The 20,537-nt window shown below is 44.6% G+C and overlaps 1 protein-coding gene across 1 annotated transcript; it reads left to right on the top strand.

Moving 5' to 3' along the window:
- Window positions 1–503: 503 nt before the first annotated feature.
- LOC142893632 (myosin-binding protein C, fast-type-like) lies at window positions 504–20,530 on the top strand. The gene is made up of 28 exons (XM_076034417.1): window positions 504–572; window positions 2,110–2,151; window positions 8,857–8,925; window positions 9,038–9,186; window positions 9,275–9,392; window positions 9,502–9,550; window positions 10,081–10,140; window positions 11,316–11,482; window positions 11,568–11,700; window positions 12,832–12,956; window positions 13,058–13,163; window positions 13,269–13,438; window positions 13,792–13,957; window positions 14,897–15,003; window positions 15,104–15,133; window positions 15,249–15,391; window positions 15,915–16,074; window positions 16,166–16,270; window positions 16,358–16,546; window positions 16,625–16,759; window positions 16,855–17,022; window positions 17,168–17,256; window positions 18,480–18,675; window positions 18,751–18,890; window positions 19,100–19,259; window positions 19,366–19,502; window positions 20,060–20,246; window positions 20,400–20,530. Exons 1-28 carry the CDS (start codon window positions 521–523, stop codon window positions 20,423–20,425), a joined length of 3,378 nt encoding a protein of 1,125 aa, XP_075890532.1. The 5' UTR covers window positions 504–520; the 3' UTR covers window positions 20,426–20,530.
- Window positions 20,531–20,537: the final 7 nt, after the last annotated feature.

Raw genomic sequence — 20,537 nt, forward strand, 5'->3', positions numbered from 1 at the left:
AAACCAGAGGGGGAGGGTAAGTCCACTTCCTGACCTTTTGTGTGTCTTGCATTATCACACGGCCACTTGATTATAGCTCTCACATTTTCACTTTTGTTCACATATCACGTCAAAGCTGCGCCTTGTCGGAGACGGGGTGCCCGGCTCCCTGCTCCTTCCAGAATTCTTTTATTTATTGCCCAGGCTGTCGCCTCTGTTTTATTTACGTTTGCCCCCAATCCATGTTCTATATTGTCTTTTATTTTATTTTTTCCAACCTCCAGGCACTTTTAATCTACTTAGATGCAGCACACGATCTGATTACCCGAGGTGTGAAAGATGTGAGGACACTAACTGGGGGTGGGAGGAGGACAGGGGACCAGAAATTAAATTTACACAAGCTCTTTCTCTTTCTGTGCTCATGTGATACTGGCCTGCATTCAAAGTGTCGCGGTGATAAAATCTGTCAGCTCAGCTGTCGTCGCGTGTAGGATGAATGTGTTGTGAAGCGGACTGCCGTGGTTTTACTTTTCAAATTGCGATGTCTAACAGAAATCTGCTAATTTTAGCCCCCGAGGAGCTGATGGACGACGGTGAGGGACGCTCGTCTTCATTATCCCCCACCGCCTTCCCTCTCCCACTTGCCTCTGATTGATCTGATGCATTCACCCCAGTGTTACGATGTGGCGTGGAGTGTTACACAATGCATTGTCTAATAAAAACACACACAACAAGTGCTTTTTTTTTTCGGGAATTGTCCGTTGCCAATGGCAGCGGTCCATAAGTCGTCATGTCATGTGAGGTGACACAGAGGGTCACTGAAGAGGGATAACACACATTACCGCAGCAATTTGCATTTCGTAGCTAGAGCCATGCGTCACACATCATATCTGAGACTGTGTTTGTGTGCATATGGGCGTGTGTGTGTGTTTTGAAAGGTCCCACATTATACAAATGAAATCTACCGATGTTTTTCCAACAACACGCCTCCAGTCTCCCGCCAGAAATGGGAAAAGTCCATCACTCACTTGTTTTGCTTGCACTGTTTAAAGAAAATCTGTGCTAGAACTCACTAGCTACTCTGGAAACCACCTCTTTGTGACGTCACAAAGGGCACTGATACCTCTCCCAGGTTATTCAGGTTTTAGCCCCGCCCTCTAAGATCACCTCTCCTTCCAAACACATGGATGGTAGAACAAAACGTCAGTCTAAGCAAGAGCAAAGTTAGCGTCCTACCCTGGGGAGTGAGCGTTAGCCGCTAGCTCTCAGAAGCAGCTACAAACAACAGTCATTGCAACACGTACGCACTGAAGAGAAATGATTTTACTTCTGGTCCTTGAACACAATAAGAGGACTATGTGGTCTAATGTGGTGTCACTCTCACACAGCGCTCTCAGTGACTCGTTTGCAGACTTGTTTTGTAGTATGACTGAAATTTGAATATCAGAAAATCAAATATGATGAGGATCCGATATCCTGACATTTTAAAGAGGGGCATCGCTAATAATTCATCATGAGATGCTTCCCCGTCAGAGTTCAGGATTGATATTCTAGATGTGAGACTAGGTATTATATGGGACACTGGAGGCGGCTGTGTTTGTGTGTTGATGACGGTCATATGGGGTCGGTCACATGGGGTCACAAACTCGTCTCCTCTCTGAGTGATTCATTGTTGTCTTTGCTTTTGTCAACTCGTTGGACTTGTGCACCGTGAAGAAACAAACCTCGTGTGGAATGGCGGACAAGACTAGTACATGAATTTTAACAAACACTGAATGGAAAGACTGCAACCGAATGCTGTTTTTTCTTCCTTTAATGCCCGTTTCCATGTTCTATCACTACAGACATGGGAATTGTGAGAAACCCCCCTACGTTTTTCAGTGTTTGTGATTTTGGATGACTTGGAAAGATGTTTTGCCTTTTGCAAAAGTAAAATCCTCATCTTTCTGTATCCGCTGACTTGTATTGAGAGATTTTATAGTAATCTAATCCGTGGCCTGTTTTTTTTTTTAGGGGGATCATACTTTTTCATCTAACTTTTATCCCCCGATTACTAAATCCCAACTAAATGCAACACCCATGAACAGTGTCAGTTGGGAAAATAAGCTGACTTTTATCCGTTTTTCTCAGATCCGTTCCCAGCAGACGGAGGTAAGGAAGAATCCTGCAAGCGTGGAAACGCATTTGTTGGTCTAATCCCACCAATGTATTCACACTCGTGTGCATACATGGGAGAGAAAAAACAGTGTGAAGATCATATGCGTATTGCATGAGATTTCAGGTTATTCTTAGCTGAGCTGCATAACAACGATGAGGGTGTATTTTTGTAAAAGGCCAAAAATACATGCAACAGTTATATGGTTTGTAGTTTTGCAACTTTGTTCTGTGATGTTTTTGGGTTTGTTGTTTTCTCTGACAGTATAGCAACATATACTGTATTGAAACTGTTGGTGTCTGAGTTTCTGCTCGAACGGATGTGCACACATTTACTTTTCCATTTGCAGTTACAGTAAGACAGTATACAATCACAGGCCGTGTTCATGTGCGATTTTTGCTCTGTGTTTGTACCTTCAGCGCCTTTCAGCATCCTGCATGCACTGACACGGAGCTGCTTTCGTGCAAAACGTCTTCTTGCTCTCCTGTCTGCACGGCCTGCTGATCTCGCTCTCGCAAAAATCTATATCTTCATTTTTTTTTTCTATGCGCAACAATGTGCTTTTGCTTTTTGAGCTGCTTTTTCTTCAGTCACATTTGCTTCCTTGTCTGCAGCAGATGCAGAGGATGATGGGGATGGTAAGAAAAGAGCAACGCCTGTCCATGTCTTGCTCACGCCTTCTGTCACGTTGGGTGTTGATTTTATCCCCGTGTCACTGATGGGGGGAGGGGGGGGGGGGGGGGTTTGGTGGGAGTGCTGATGGCCTTGGTTCTGTTTTTTTTTTTTTGCGTAATTATGTCGATTACCTCCGTTAGGACTGAAATAAAGGCGTGAAGAGTTCAGTGAGCCTAATGAATGCAGGCCTTGTTTGGCGTGTCTGTGATAATGGGGTGTGTTAGTTTCCCCCCCTCAGAGCACGCTAACGCGTTCCTCCAGCTAAAAAACTCTCATCACTCAGCGTCGCTTTATCTGGCCACGGTGGAATCGCTCCCTCGCCGTCTTTGCCGCGCAGCTATTTGGCAAGAGCTGAGATATATTTAAAGAGGAAAAAAAGTAAAACAAGTATGCAAAGTGGCTCAGCTCGCTCCGGCTCTTACATCTTGGAGAGCCCCGAGAATATCCCGGCTGGAAATCCTCCCTCGGAGTTCACGGCTCTAGCAGACACGCTCGGGATGATCCGGATCCCAGCCGCTCTGCGACGTTACAGGGCGAAGCCTTGCAGTTGGCTAAGTGCGCTAACGCTAACCCCACCCTAACGCCCCCCCGCTGTGTCCTTAACCTCCAACCAGGCCGGACACCTGACTGGCCGACTGGGCCGGTTATGCTCTCCCAGCAATTTCCCCAAAACGCGTGTCTCGCTGCGAGGGGTGTCAGCCAATCCATCTGTGAACTTTGATACCAGCTCGCCGTCGTCCCTTGGGCAATTTAAACAATGAGAGGATGGTACCACAGCTGTGCTTTTTTTTTTTTTTTTTTCTTTTGCAGCCTTGCCATGTTGAAACAATAGCAGCTGTTGCCACCACAAAAATATGACACACAGGCACTGGCACACAGACAAAAAAAAGAGCAAGTGCCATCTGACGCAGTGACATTTTAATAATAATCCCAGACGCTACAAGAGGAACCTTTGTCTTTCGCCTCTTTGAACGGGTGTTAAATCAGATTTTCTGCCCTCCGCTGTCGAGTCAGCGAAGCCGTCCTCCCGCCAGCCGCAGCGTAATAAATCATCGGGGCCTCTTTGGGCAAACAAGGCTTTGCTAGTTGACCTTTAAGCCGTTGCTAATGCACTGGGTAAAAGTCCGGAGACTGTATCTTCATTAAGACGAGAAAAAAAGACCGGTGTAACGTCTTTGAAACACAGTAGAGTCCTTTCTGGACATAATTAGTGCAGCGTAATGGATGTTAACAGAAGAGTCGAGGCCCCGAGATGTAGTTCAGTGTGTTGCTCTACTGTAAGGAGCAAAAAGCTGCAGGAAGACCTTTAGATATCTGCTCCAGCATCCACCACAACTTCACTTTCTGTTCATGCCCGAACTCAAAGCCAGTGCCGCTTGACTTTAAATTAATTGACCATAAACTTTATCTCCCACAATGCATTGTGAATAATTTTATTTTTTTGTAGACGACCACTAGATTCCGTAGGTTCTAGGGTTTGTTTTTTTTTTTGTTTTAATCGGAGTTAAATATCCCAAAATGTCCATGAGAAAAGTTGTGATGGAAATTTAATTTAAATTTGGAACAAAGTTCATGTAATAACTTTGTTGCTCACTTGAAAGTTATTTGGTTTTCTTAACCGGATAAATGAAAAGAGATTAATGTTATACCAACACAGAACTCTGTGCCAACATATGCTTTTACACCCACACAAATGCACATTTGTGTGTGATGATGTGAGCTCCGGTGAAAATAAGCTTGACAGCCCCTGCTTCAAATAGTGCTTTTCCAGCATCTACAAGAAAATTCTCACATGTAAAGGCCAAACGTCTATTTGGCTTCGTGTGACATGAATTGGATGATGGTTTTTTTGGGTTGTTTATTAATTTAAGGGCACGCAGAGGGCATTCCTTCCTTCCAACATGGTGTGAATGCTTCTGCCCTGACCCTGCTTCTATCTCGGGGGGGATTAGAACACAGGGCTGAAACACTGTCTTCAGATATGGTCTGCTCGGTGAAGACGGCATCCGAGGAGCCGAGCCCAGACCGTTAAATGTTAAGTTTAGTCGCTGCCCCTGTTTGTTAGATCCATAAATTCTTCAAGGGAGCGGAAGCGGGGGTTTGGGGGGGGTGGGCTTACAACGCTGTCATGTCTTCTCCTTTTCTTAGCATTTATGAGCACAACATCCTGCCATCCTTCAAGCCTGCGCCTGTGGCTGGGCGTGAGAACGACACATGATAGTAGGAAAAGAAAGAGCAGAGAGAAAAAAAAGCAATGGGGGTGGAGAAATGGGGGGCTATTACTGAAGCATCTGCCATGTTTAGTCCTGCAGCGAGCAGGTCCGCCGGTGACGATTGATGACTGACATGTCAACGTGGCAGCCCGCCGGTAGCGCGGCCCGACAAACAGGCTCTAATCCAGTGACAGCTGCTGAGGAAAGTTCCAGGGGAAACCTGAGGAGGTGCGCGTCTCCTTGGCCGGCACGCTGCCTTGTTTAGAACGGCCACCATCAAAAGCCTGTTTTTACCATGGGGACAAGGCACAGTAGGGACTAATTGGCCATTTAGTGACGGGTTTTCTGTTTCAGTCATGCGTCCCCCCCCCCCCCCCCCCTTTTCATAAGCGGATAGGAAAGAGGGCGGTGTTTGAAAGAGAAGGAAGGCGGCGAATCTTCAAGTTGAAATCCAAGCAGTCACTGGCTTTGAAAGACAAATCTACTGGTTTTTAGATATGGGTGACGGCTTGGTCGCCTGCTGAACTTGTGAGTTGGTTGGTTGATTTAAACTTGCAGACCACTTTATTAAGCGCACCTGTTGAATTTTTTGCTTGGGAAAAAAAACAAAACATCAGCTAATTGCATGGTAGCAATTAAATGCAATTAGTCATGTCAACGTGGACTTCAAACTTATCGGAATGAGGAAGAAAGAGTACGTGAGGAAGTGAAGTGAAGGTGGTGAACATGGTTTTTGGTGCCAGATGAGCTCCAGGTCGGAGTGTTTCACGACCTACTGCTGATCTACTGGGATTTTCATCAGAGCACAAGCATCTTTAGGGCGCACAGAGAATGGTCCTAAACAGAGGAAATATCCAGTGAACGACAGCTGCGTTCAGGAAAATGCCTCGTTGATGTCAGGGGTCAGAGGTCGGAAAGGGCAGACTGGTTGGAGACCATAGAAAAACAACAACAGAAAGTCAAATACCCACTGCTTACAACCAGCGTCTTCAGAAAAGTATCTTTGAATGCACAACACTTCCAAGCTGGAATCAAGATAAGAAGGATCAAGGATCCTTCTTATCTTTATTTATCTGCTGTGCATGTTTGTTTTTTGTTTTATTTGCGAGATGTTAATATTTGTTGCACTCCAGAACCAGAGTTCTGTCGCTCTGACTTCACCGTCAGTGTGTTAATTAAACTGGAGTGTCTGTGTGGGAAGGGCTTATCATGCCACGGCTGTTCCAGGCTGTAGCCAGCGGCGGGTGCTAGCGTGCGTGAGGAGTTGGGGCACTGTTATCATCACTTGGCCAACTGCAGACTGTTTTTGGAGATTGTGCACTGTTATTACCTCCAAATGCTAGATGAAACCTTGCACACATCTTCCAGAAAAACCTAATGTACTGCTATTTTTTTTTTTTTTTTTGAATAGCCACTACAACGTATTAGCTTCAAAATATCAGTCCAAAAAGGAGGTAATCGGGGTGATCTCATTGTGCGTGTACGAACTTCGGAATGGAAAATGCAATCAACACATGTCATCCATCCCTGATACGTTAATAACATTAATGATCTTACGGTATGTCCATGTGTTCATTACGATTTCATTGCATTATATTGTGTGCTGTGTCACTGTTACAGTTCTACAGAATAACGGTTCTGTAATTGTTGTTGAATATGGAGGGTTTTGTTTTTTTGTTTTTTGTTTTTTTGTTTTTTACTGACTTGCCATGACAATCGTTCCATACGTTAAGCATATCGTCACCCTATTAAAATAATGGCCTAAGTCATTTTTTTGAGGAAAATGAGTTTTAGGCTTAAATCATCTCTTGATAATGCCGGCCATCTCTTTTTGTGTTTTCCCAAAGACTTCAAAGAAATGACTGAGGCCATTATTTTAATAGGGTGACGATATGGAACCTTGTCAGTGAGGATAAGAAGGTTCTTCACAGTGCGGAATTCTTCAAAGCATCCCGTGTGTTCCTGATGCATGAATCTAGGACCAGATCTCAGCTGGGACTGTTTTTAAAAGAACCCTTAAAATGTATAAGTTGCCATTGCAAGGTTTGCTTCCCATGATGACTTTTGCCCTGAAACTTTAAATGTCTAATATCAAGTTTGTTCATTTGCCAGTGGATTTTTTTTTCTTCTTCTAAAATGAGTTTGTACCGACTCAGGGGTAGATCCACAAAGCGTTTGCGCAGCTTTTGCCCCAGAAAATCAGTGTAAATAGCGCCAAAAATGGTGATTCCGATCCACAGAGGGGACGCAAACGTGAAAATCGGCGCAAAATGCGCTGAGGCGCAAGTAGCGGCAGGGTTGCGGCAGACTCATTTGAATGTATTTAAATGAGTCAGAACACGCTAAATGACACCCCCTTCTATGCAAATATGCCTCATTCAAACAGCGGCAGATCCACAAAGAGTTTGGCAGTTTGACAGACGCAAACACCGCAAGCCAAAACCAGGCGCAGCTTCTGTCTGTCCAAGTGTTTCTGGCTTCTGAGTGAAACTTTCCTCTCTGAAAAGCCTGAAATATATATGTATATGGCTCCCCAAATCTTATATATAGATAGACACAGACTACAGTATATACGCCAATATTTTAGATAGGCTATGAAAAATACAAATGGTCCTCAGGTGTTGGTGACTAACGCGTCTTGCGTCTTGACTTTCTTTCCATTATGACAGCAGTCTGGTAGACGGAGGAGGCATCGCAATGCCAGGAGCACAGGAGCGCCTTTATCCTAGCAGAGTTTCACTGTCAAACACACGCACTCACCAACAACCTTTGGCGCAAACTGCTCTCAGGTTGCCAGACCGCAACATTCGCACCTGTTTCAGGTACCGCATTCGTGGGCGTGTTTGCGCCTGCATGTCATTCGCGCAAAAACCTTTGTGGATCCCCGCATCTGTGGCGCAGATTGCAGCCGCAATCTCGCCGCATCTTACCGCTGCGCGCCCTTCTTTGAGGATCTACCCCTTAAGTGTTTACTTGTCTTAAGTTTGCTAAAATGTATTTTCACAACGCGGCATCTTATGGTTCTTCAGTTGGACTGTACCGAGCCCAGAACCCGGTTCAACAAATTAAGATCAATAACTCATTATTTTTGAGCATGAACGGTCTGAATATATGTATGTCAGTGTCACTGAAAATAACCTGTTTTACTTAGCTGACAATAATAAGAATAATCAGGGTCATCTTGCACCACCATGTATCTGAAGTAATCCCAGAACACAAATGTGCTTCAGTTTAGTGAGTTTACTGCGACATCACAGCTGGAAAAAGAATTATGTGAGATCCTGTGAATATGTCAGAATACATAGATTAACATTACCACACTTTTTTTGCAATATGCTGTCTGACCACTAGACACTGTTAAATTCTCACACACTGGGCCTTTAAATTAACGATTTTATGTTTAAACTTTAAGTAACTGTCACATACAAATTTTAATACCATAGATATGTTTATGTTGTCTTTATCGTCATCGTGTTTACTAAATAAAAATGACAATAAAAACAGTGAATGCAACAAGGATTGTATGTGTATACATGTAAAGTGTAAACATGGTTGCAGAAAAAAAAACATTGTAAATGTTTTGTCTGGTTTGGTTCATGGCTTAACATCTATTCTGTCTCACAATGTCCCCCCCATGTGTGCAGGTGTGCGGGTGAATCTCTCCCAGTATTTAAACGTGTCCTTTGCAGTTTTTTTCTTTTACACCCTGCACACTTGAAACACATCCAGCTCCCTTCCACCCTCTTTTTTTATACCGGCGCTTGTCTTCCTCACTAAAAATAGATGATGAAGCGAGAGGAGCAGGCGTAATAACAACCTCTCTGCTTCTTTCAGAGCCCATTTCCACTGAGCTCACTGGGCTCTTTGTGGAGAAGCCGCCAGAAAATGTGGTGGCCGTGGCAGGTCAGAAATGACGGGCTGTCAAGTGACTCGCCACACCTCTCAGCCCTATAAGCACTATTTAACAGACTACCCCCAAGGTGTGACGTTGGGTGTCTTTGGCCATTTGTTGCAGGAACCGACGTCACCTTCATCGCCAAGGTGGACTCCTCCACCCTGACCAGGAAGCCCACCATGAAGTGGCTGAAGGGCAAGTGGCTGGACCTGGGCAGCAAGGCCGGCAAGCACATGCAGTTCAAAGAGACCTACGACCGCAACACTAAGGTGCCCACAACGTTCAAAAAAAGCCTGTCCTGTCACTTTGCTCCACCTCTGACAAGGGTAATCAGGTGGTGTTTAATCCCCCCCAAAGGTCTACACCTACGAGATGAAGGTCATAAAAGTGGTCGCGGGAGATGCTGGCAGCTACAGGTGTGAGGTGACGGCCAAGGACAAGTGTGACAGCTCCACCTTCGAGATCTCAGTGGAGGGTGAGTGAGTGGGAAAAAAACTACGGTCCCCCCTGGCCACAGACCCCCGGGATTCCATGCACGGCGTCGACACGATGGGGATCCTAATGTCCTGCTTCTCTCGTTACAGCCGCGCAACAGGGGGAGCAAACTGATATTCTGTCTGCTTTCAAGAGGGCGTAAGTGCAGCGGAGGTGGTGTGAAGTGTTACGATAAAGGGGCCATGAAAATATGCATGAAAGAAATTTATAGTTTAACGTTGTCTTTTTGCGTTACTGGCATTGTGTGCAAACTAGCACACCAAGTACAAAAAAATGACAGCTTGCGCGTTTCTAGATGGGCCGTCTTTTCCCATGAAACAAGAAGATTTCATTTTTTTATGTATAACTTTCTATGTCACAAACCGACCTGATTATCATAGTAACACCTATCTGGACTTTTTATAATTCTTTTTTATTAATGTGGGTGAGATTTCACTGCATGGAGCTGGTAGGAGAGGGGGGAAGAGAGCATCTTCAGGCTGAGAGGAGTAAGATAAATTCTTGTAACTGTACAGCTCAAACAGCAGTTTTTGACTAAACAAACCTTCTTTATTGATGGGCGTAGTCCACCAAAATTAATTTTTTGGTTCTGGAAATGGCCGTGATAGGGCTCCTATTAATTAGACGCTGTTGATTGTGGTCACCGTTTCTTCCGTTTCCGCACACAGGGATGCTGGAGAGGACGACGGAGATCTGGACTTCAGCGCTCTGCTCAAAGCCGCAAAAAAGTGAGATATCTGATATGCTATCTTTTTTTTCTTCTTTTGTGTTAAATGTAACACGTCTACTTTCAATACATGCAGATGACGGCCTACGTTTTCCTTTGGATATTATAAACATTTTGTCTTTCTTCCAGACAATCTCTGTCTGGTCAGATATAGTTAAAATACTAAAAGACCACCTTTAAAAAAAATAGTTAAGAGGCCTGACCCTTTAACCTGCAAATATCATAAATACAAATACTTAGGTTTGAGGAAACATAAAAATAGTACCAGTGCGCTTTTTGTTTTTGTTTTCACATGTTCAGTTTCCAACACCTTTTTTTTTCTAAAACAAACTCAAATGTTAACAATCAAGCCCAAATAACCGTATCTATAATCAAATAAACAGAGGCCGGCCTGGACCGCTGCTTGTGTTTGTGGGGACACAAAACACAGTGGTCACTTCATTACCAAAACCTTATGATGTCCTCCCGAGATTCTGTCCAGAAGGTGGCGGTAGGAGTAGAGCACACTCACAGTGGAGTTTGGGTGAATTCCATAAAGCCAGAGGAACTCTGAAATTCCATAATGGCTCCGGCAATCCTTCTACTCAGGTCGGAATATGTCCAGGCCAAGCTTGTGGGGTTAGCTGGGTTAGCTAACAGCTGCTTGCCACCTGTCCACCACTATTTGGCCACTCGCTTGGACAACGAGTGGCCTTTTGAGTAACTGTTCGGAAAACGACGGGCAGACGTTTCAGTTTGCAACTCCCTGAAATGTCCTAACTTGCCATAAATCCAAGTTTTAATAGCAAACTTTTCCTCCACTTTTTTTTTCCTGGAACCTGGCAACACATGTTAGCTGAAATATGATTGCATAAAAACTCTACAGTAAAATATGACAATGGAAGCAATGTAACCAAGTGGATATTATATGATGTAAAAAGAACAGACTATAGAGAATAAGTTAATTATCATATTTACGGGAAAATTTATTTTTCTAAGTGTGTTTAGGCCAGCAGAGAAGGCCTAGCTGGTACAACCTCTGTGCCTAGCATTTCTCTAGAAAGATACCACAAAGATACATGCATTTGAACATTTTAACCCCTTTTACGCCATCTCTTCCCTTTTCCCTTATATTCATCCATTTATGAACATTTTTACCTGGGCTACACAAGCTACCCACTACAATTTGACTTACAGGAAGAGGCCCCAGAAAGAGGAGCCACAAATTGACGTGTGGGAGTTGCTTAAAAGTGCCCATCCCAGTGAATACGAGAAAATCGCCTTTGAGTATGGCATCACCGACCTGAGGGGCATGCTCAAACGTCTGAAGAAGATGAAGGTTGTTGAGCCCAAGCACAGCGAGGGTGAGTTGGGTCAAGCCTGAGAGGAACAGAGGAGATGAACAAGGAGGTTGTGATGTACACGAGGGATGTTTTTTTTCCCCTGCAGCTTTCCTGAAGAGGCTCGAGTCCTGCTACTCAGTGGAGAAGGGCAAAAGGATAGTCCTGCGTTGCGAGGTGGTCGACCCCAACGTGCAAGTCAAATGGCTGAAGAACGGCCAGGAGATCAAGCCTTCAGCCAAGTACGTGCTCAAACGCACAAAGACACTCGCTACACTTCAACACGCTGTCCCGTGTTTGTTCCTTAAGCTCTCTTTCATTGGTTTAACATCCCTTAAAGAAATCTTGTATTCCCCAGTCACAGACACATGAACAGGGCCCAACTACTCACAAGAAATTGTTACATTTTCGACAATATCTGGGAAGTGGGGTTTGGAAAGAGCTTCTATAACTGACGATGAATAAAGCCAAGAGACGAGGGCGCCTCTGCACCATATTCTTTACATAAGAAAATATATTATGGTGTGTTCAACAAAGTGCAATTGGATCATATTTTAGGTTTCAGCAGTAGGAGGACACAAACTCTGAATGTTTCGGCAGGAGCCTATAAACAAAGAGCTAGAGATGCAAAGGAGTTTTTAGGATGATTAGTCATGTCTTACAATGTCTAAAATATACGACACTTGAACTATGTTAACATTCCAACAGCAGCAACAAAGCTAGCTAAATGAGCAATCTCCCATTCACAATGTTATGATGCGCTGACCTGCAACAGCAGCGCTGCCCAACTTTCTTCTCTTTGGCACTGCTTTCTCCTAACCAAAGGTCTCAAATGCGTCCGTGCTATAATTACATCTGGGAAGTACAATATTTTGTAGGAGCACTTGAAGGCAGCATTAGCCCCAATATAAACCATTTGCTTAATTAAACAGAATTAGACTGAATTGGATTAATCCTTGAGCTCAGAGGGACTTGAAGGGGGAATGGTTTATAAATACCGAGCTAAAATTATCTGCGTCGCAAAGTCATAGTCCGAAGCGACACTCCCATCAACATGTTTTATTTTTTTTGTCCTCGCCTGTCACGAAGAGCCGCCCGGGGGCTTTCTGCCCTGCCAAGACCTCTCATGCCTCCTGTTAAATGATGCGGAATAGCCCCTGAGGCTACAGACCCCTAGTTTCTGAGTTTGAGTGTGAGAAAGACCTTTGAGTCAGGTGAAAAATGGATGTGTGAAATGAACAAAAAAAAAATCTTATTTTATGAAAGGATTTTTTTTTTCACATTAACAACTAAAACAGCTAAAGGTAAACAACATAACAAATTCTAAATAAAATAAATAAAACCAACTCTTATTGTCTTTAATGTCCCTGAAGGTACGTGATAGAGGCCAACGGGAACGCCCGAACGCTCACCATCAACAAGACGAGTCTGGCCGATGACGCCGCCTACGAGTGCGTGGTCGGCGAGGACAAGTGCTTCACAGAGGTGTTCGTAAAAGGTGCGGCGTCCTCATTGCCTTTGCTCTATCTGTGTTGAGTGAAAGTGTAAAAGATTATGCACAGCATATTCAGCCCTTGTCCGCCTATTTGTGGTCCCCAGAGCCCCCAGTGACTATCACCAAGCTCATGGATGACTATCACGTGGTGGTTGGAGAGAGGGTGGAGTTTGAAATCGAGGTGTCGGAGGAGGGCGCCCACGTCATGTGGTCAGTGAATCCATCATTTAGCGACTAGCTTTTTAAGACGTAAATGCAAAAAAAAAAAAAGAGTCCAGCCTGAAAAAGAATGTGGCACTGAAATCCTCTCACCAGGTTCTTTGAGGACATTGAGCTCCACAGAGACAGTAAAGATTCCAAGTATCGCTTCAAGAAAGATGGGAAGAAGCACACGCTCATCATCCAGGAGGCCACGCTGGATGACATCGGAATGTACCATGCGTGGACCAACGGGGGGCATACCAAGGGAGAGCTGGAAGTGGAAGGTACCACTGGGAAACATTCTGTTTCTGAGGAAACACGGGGATGCATTTTCATGTGCACAATTATTCAAATGGGATGAAGTGCCTTCAGATGATTTTGTCCAAAGAGAATCTAGATTTGCTTTATTTTGTCTGGGTTTCTACCATTTTAGCCGCCTGCTTTTCTGTGCTGAGGATGCAGCTGATTTGAACCACAAGCCTCAGGGTCCAGTGGCTCTAAAACGAACGTGAAGCTGATGGCAGCGGGTGTCAAGCTGTTGCCATCAAGAGCCTCGGCCCGACTCGGCTTTTCACGCACTCCTGCCTGAACTCTTGTCCTGTGTTTTTTTTTTTCCCCAACACCTACTCTTCGGCAGAAAAACAGCTGGAGGTGCTGCAGGACATTGCTGATCTGACAGTCAAGGCGACGGACCAGGCCATGTTCAAGTGCGAGGTGTCTGATGATAAGGTCACAGGGAAGTGGTTCAAGGATGGTGTGGAGGTCCTGCCGAGCGAGCGCATCAAGATGACCCACATTGGAAGGTATGGGACAAGAAAAAAAATCCACATTTTATATGCTCACATCATCTATCCACCCATTCATCCATTATCTAGTGTTGCTTCTCCTGACCAGAAGGTGATAGTTAGAAAAAAAAAAGTCATATTTAAAAAAAAAAAAAAAGGTTTTCAACAAAAGCAGGAGATTTAGATGAGAATTTAGATGAGGCATTTTCCACAAAATTGTGATGAGATTTGAGATCATTTTTTTTAAATCACTGAAACCAGCTTCATAGGTCATGGTGTAGAAGGGGAACTAAGAGGTCCGACAACATTGTGAACCTTATAGTTCTGTGTTATGAAAGACAAATATCAGCAAAGCACAAATACTCATTAAGTTTGTTCGGAACGGTTCCATAAAATTTCCTTCAGTATGCATCAATTCTTTTATTGTGTTGGAAATTTTCAGATTATTTGTATGTATTTCTTAAATCCACTCCTTGAAAAAAAAAGAAATCTAGCGGTCATCACTTTGAGGGTCACAAAATAAACAAGCATTGTTGGAGATACCAGCCAGGAGAGACATCAGCCTTGATTTGGCACATGGAGCTTCACTGTTTAAAAGCTATGCAGGTTTTTCTGAAGTTTAAAATTTGCTTTGTTTTTCTTTGTTTTTTCAATGAATCACCCAGAAATCCCTTGTAAATTGACCATTCATCTGAATCAGGAGTTCAGTGGAGATAAACCTGAACATCTATCACAGTTTTTGGGACGGCCAGGGGGAGAAAACAATTTTTGTCATCCCCTCATGGACACATCATTTGCAATTACATTTTAATCAACATTTGGAAATGATTCCTAAAGTTTCGAATGTTAAGTTAAAGGACTGTCTGCTCCCTATAAAACAAAGCTTCCCTCAAAATCAAGCTGATGTTTTCTCTACACTCTCATCTCTCCACCTCCCGCCTGTTTTCTCTTTTTCAGGTTTCATCGGTTGATTATTGATGATGTGAAGCCAGAGGACGCTGGAGACTACACGTTTATTCCTGATGGATACGCTCTGTCACTTTCTGCCAAACTCAACTTCTTGGGTGAGGAAGACAGAATAATCGCGCGGAGGCAGAACCGAGGCCGCATTAATCATCTGAGCACTGACTAATGTCGGCAACTCTTTGTGCTTCTCCCCAATAGAAATTAAGATCGACTACGTGCCGAGACAAGGTGGGTAGGGCCGAACGTCCCCAGCTCAGGAACGATTAAAACTTTATACGTCTCCCGAAGTCGCGACTTTTGCGTACATGAACTCTGTCTTACTTTTATGTTAAACTTCTTTCAGATCCTCCGAAGATCCACTTGGACACGACTGGAAACATGGTCTCTCAGAACACCATTATCGTGGTGGCAGGAAACAAACTTCGCCTGGACGTGGAGATCACAGGGGAGCCAGCGCCCACCGTTGTCTGGTCCAAAGGAGATCAGGTACAGAAGATCATGCGCACGGCTGTGTGAGATCCTGAAACACAGAGTAACGTGTGTTCCTGTTTAATACAAAATCCTACTTTGCAGAGGAAATGTCATGTGGTTTTCTCCTGTATCTCGACTGAACCAATTAGATTGAATACACACTGAGAATCTTTGTTTTTAATCTCTCGGCAGTTAGAGGTTAAGTTAATTGGTTTTTACGTCTGACATCTCATTGGCTTATTGCTGAAATATAACTTTAGATTTGTTTTCAGACCAATCAGCGCGGCCAATGAACGTCGGGTTAGTAGCAAAATGACAGAATTCGGAAAAAAAAAAGAGCTGAAAGCTGTTTTTTAATGTCTAAGCAGATTGGCCCATGTTAAATGTGACAAAACAATGCAATCACAACTGAAACACATACCTTTAGTCTTCTTAAAAGGTTCAAGGTTTCAAAAAATATGAACAAAGAGACTGCTTAAACAGCTGTTACCTTGAGTTCATTGGACCTCGACTGGACCTGCGATCCCACCTTCACTAGGTAATCAGCAACACGGAGGGCCGCATCAGGGTGGAGTCCAGGAAGGACCTGAGCTGCTTCGTCATTGAGGGTGCCGAGAGGGAGGATGAGGGCAACTACACAATCTGTGTCAACAACCCTGCCGGCGAGGACAAGGCTATGCTGTTTGTCAAGATCGTAGGTGAGCGAAGATCTTCCAGAAAAACTCTGGCAAGGGTGGATTCTGCAGAATTTTCTTGTTTTACCTTTTCTTTCCCCTGTACTCATTTCAGACGTTCCTGATCCTCCTGAGAACGTCAAATGCATCTCAGTGGGCGAGGACACAGCCACCATCACATGGGAGGCCCCCAAATTTGATGGCGGCGCGCCACTGAAAGGCGAGACAACATCTCTACTCCCATGAAGAAAGATGTGCTAGGACTTTACCTCCTGCCGCTGCTGACGACCTCTCTCTGCTTCGCCAGGTTATCTCATGGAGAGGAAGAAGAAAGGCTCCAGCAGGTGGACCAAGCTCAACTTTGATGTCTACGAGTCGACGACGTACGAGGCCAAGAGGATGATCGAGGGCGTCCTGTATGAGATGAGGGTCTTTGCCATCAACAGCATCGGCATGTCTCAGCCCAGCCTCAACTCCAAGCCCTTCATGCCCATTGGTACGTAGTGCCACCACCTCGGCTGCATCTTCTCTTTTGGAAGCCAGTGTCTTGCATATGTCCTTCTGTCGTCCTCAGCTCCGACTAGCGAGCCGACGCGTCTGTCGGTGCACGATGTGACGGACAGCACCTGCACCCTGAAGTGGCTTGCTCCAGAGAAGATCGGAGCCGGAGGCCTGGATGGCTACGTCATTGAATACTGCAAAGAAGGAGGTGGTGCAGTCAAACATTATGCTCCTCTGTTTCGATGCATTAGCCGCGTGACTTCGTAACTGCTTTTTTTGTAACGTCACGTGTTTTCAATTTAGACACTGAGTGGGTGGTGGCAAACCAGGATCTCTGTGAGCGGCAGGGCTTCGTGGTGCGCGGCCTCCCCGTGGGTGAGAAGATTAATTTTAGAGTTGTGGCAGTGAACATCGCTGGACGCAGTCCCCCTGCCACGATGGCGCAGCCCGTCACCATTCGTGAGATCATGGGTGAGTCATGTTGGCTCGGCTAAAAGGCTACAGCAACACTCAGCCATGACGTTGTTCTCCGAAGCTTTCATTTCTCATCTAGAACTTTAATCCAGAAACTACGCAAGTGTGATGTATGTTCACAAGATGACCTGTCCTACTTTAGAGTATCCTAAGATCCGCCTCCCCAGAGACCTGAGGACAAAGTACATCAGGAAAGTGGGAGATAAGATCAACCTGACCATCCCCTTCCAGGTTAGACACAAACCTCAAACACTTGTAAAACTGAAAGGAATCATTAAAAAAACAAAACAATGAATGTAATCTAATGTTTGGACCTTTTTGCAATCTGGGTTTCTAACAGTAAATATGAATTAAAAATTAGGGTTTAAGGTAATACTGTTGTTTTTCTCCCATAAGATCATAGATCTTAACTTAGATCATAGTTATTTTTTATAATTTATCAACTTGTAACAGAGAGAATAACACCCCTGCCGTTGACACGGCACCCCTGCAGGCCTGATGAAGGAGTGTAAAACTTTGGTTGCCTGCCGAGCACCCTCTTGTGAGAACATACGCCTCTTGTTTTGCTCCTTCTCACCTCCTCCTCCAATGTCTTCTTCTGTCTATTTTTTTTTTTTGTAATTTCTATTGCAAACATACAGAGACTAGTAATAGACAAAGACAGTAGCTCACTGGCCTCTTGCTGCCAGGCAAGAGCTGTGGATGTTGGTGTGTGAGGTGTGGACTGAAAGTGATATGTGTTCTTGCAAAAGTGTGACCTTGTGTCAGGGCTGCCATCCTCCCTGTTACAAGTCATGAAATTATTTCAACACTGTAAGTCTAAGGTAAGAGCTACATTTTGTTGCTTAACAACAATCAGGCATCCCACTCCATCTCTAAGGGGGAAGTCCTATTAATTGACATATCAAAGTGTATTTACTGCTGTGAAATTAAAAGAAATAACATCGGGAAAAAAAACCCATATAATTCCTCTTGCAGCATCATTTAATGTTTTATGTCTACTTTCTTTGAACACATCATTATTTATGGTAGAGCTCCTCTTTTCATGTGTTGCATGACCTACTTTGCAAGACTCTCTGACAGCTCTGAAGTAGATTGTCCTTCATCTGTTGACAATTAGGAGCCCATGAATTTTACTTTTATCATGTTAGCTAATTCGATTATGTTTTAAGGATTAGTTGGGATCTCACTAAGATTTTCATTATGGTATATCCGTATTACCAGATCTAAGTGTTTGTCTCAAAAGAATGGAACCACACATTCTTTATTTTTAGTGACTTTATCCAACACTGTATTTATTTTTGCTTCTCTTTTATGGGCAAAGAAACACCATGACATAATTCACAGAGTCCTTTTTAAAGTAGAGTTCTGTGTTCAACAAATCATTTTGAAGTAATGTTAAAACATTCCACGGACAAATCGCTGACTTAATGAATCCTTCCTCTGCCTTAAAGGGTAAACCCCGCCCTGTTGCAACCTGGTACAAGGATGGTCAACCTATTGACCCCAAGATGGTTAATGTCCGTAACTCGAACGTGGACAGCATCCTCTTCATCCGCTCGGCAGAGAGAGAGCACTCTGGAAAATATGAGCTGGTGCTGCAGATTGAAAACATGGAGGACAGAGCCAGCATTGAAATCAGGATCATTGGTAAGGCGCAACTCAGTTGTTTCACCTGAGAGCCAATTATGGTGACTGAGCTTCTGATTTGTGTGATCCTTCCAGAAAAACCGGGACCTCCTCGTAATGTGAGGGTGACAGATATCTGGGGCTTCAATGCAGCACTGGAGTGGGATATTCCCAAGGATGATGGCAACACTGAGATCACTGGTTATACCATCCAGAAGGCAGACTTGAAGACGATGGTAAGAGGGACAGAATGCTGGAGTAGCACTTCAGTAGAACAATCCTGCCAGCTGACCTTGCAGTTGGATCGTTCAGATTCTACCTCTGAAATTTCCAGAGAAAAATATTCAGCTAGCGTGAAAAGTTTCAAGTGATAGCCGGCTAGAACGTCTTGAAAGATCCTTAATGCTTTGTCCTCAGTGTCCGCTTCATCCTTCTCTCTTCTCAGGAATGGTTCACGGTTTATGAGCACAACAGACGGGCAAACTGCACGGCGTCAGACCTGATCATGGGCAACGAGTACAAGTTCCGCGTCTACAGCGAGAACATGTGCGGCTCGAGCGATGAGGCGTGCCAGGGCAAAAACACAGCTAAAATCGCCAAGACAGGTTTGTGAATATGTCTGTTACTTTCAGGGTGTGCTGCACATGCTAACTCCAATAGTTTCATGTGTCACATTGTTTAGTTTGTGTTTTGCACCACACCTGTTCACAGGCCTGGTGCTCAAAGATAACCAGTACAAGGAGAAGGACATGTCCTGTGTGCCAAAGTTTACTCAGCCCCTGGTGGACAGATCTGTGGTGGCGGGTTACAGCACCGCCATCAGCTGCGCCGTCAAAGGATTCCCAAGGGTGAGCACGTGTACCTATTTAGAGGACTCCGTAGAGAATAATTCAGCCGCAAAGGATGCCTCTCGTCGTAAGCAAATACCAGATAATTTTAGTATATCAAAGCACAAGGGACAAGATGTTTCCTTGATGTTTGGGAGATAATTGTACTCGTCAGCTTATTAGAAACTCGGCTGTGTACAGAATTGGTGGCGTCTTGTCGTTGAAAATAGAAAGTGACTTCACACGGCAATCGGTGTGTGATGTTCTCCTGCTCCCTGGTTGCTGGCCAGGCAGGTCATGTGATCACGCTAAAGCATGCAATTTCTCCTCATCCTCGGGATCATGTAACCGCCCACCTGCTCCTGACACCGTGACAGTCAACATCAAGTAGCGACAAACGTACACGGCTCGGTGGGAACTGTAGCGTGACCTGATGAAATGCTAGCTTAACAACAGGAGAAATGCAAAGAGGGAGATCCTTCATCTTCTCCTTAAAAGCATCAAAGCTGTAAAAGGATCCAACATGTAACACAGCCTCCCCTCCACCTCTCACCCCAATGTAAATGTGTTCCGCACAGCCTAAGATCGTCTGGATGAAGAACAAGATGATTATTGGCGAGGATCCAAAGTACTTGATGCAGAACAACCAGGGGGTGCTGACCCTCAACATTCGCAAGCCGAGCACCTTCGACGGAGGCAAATACTCCTGCATGGCGGTCAACGAGCTGGGCAAGGATGAGGTGGAGTGCAAGCTGGACATCAGAGGTAGGAACAGAGGCGGCCGAGCGGCTAATGAGCTGAGACATATGAGGGCCGTGTTAGTCTGGCACGCCTTGAGTGCAGGCCTTCAGGCCCCGAGTTTTTTCATAGGTGCTCACACACCTGATGTTCATTGTTTGTGGCTCTGTTGTCCTGCAGTTGCCACGGACCCGCAGAAGAAGTAAAGCGGCGGAGCAGCAGAGAACGTGAAGCGATACAAACCAAGACAGTGAATGTCATTAAGTCCAGAATAAATGTTAAAATAAATCAATAAAATACAGTCAAACTGATGACGTT

Source organism: Nelusetta ayraudi, unplaced genomic scaffold (assembly GCF_046127955.1).
Source record: "Nelusetta ayraudi isolate G7.1 ecotype Tasmania unplaced genomic scaffold, CSIRO-AGI_Nayr_v1 ptg000042l, whole genome shotgun sequence".
NCBI lineage: Eukaryota > Metazoa > Chordata > Actinopteri > Tetraodontiformes > Monacanthidae > Nelusetta > Nelusetta ayraudi.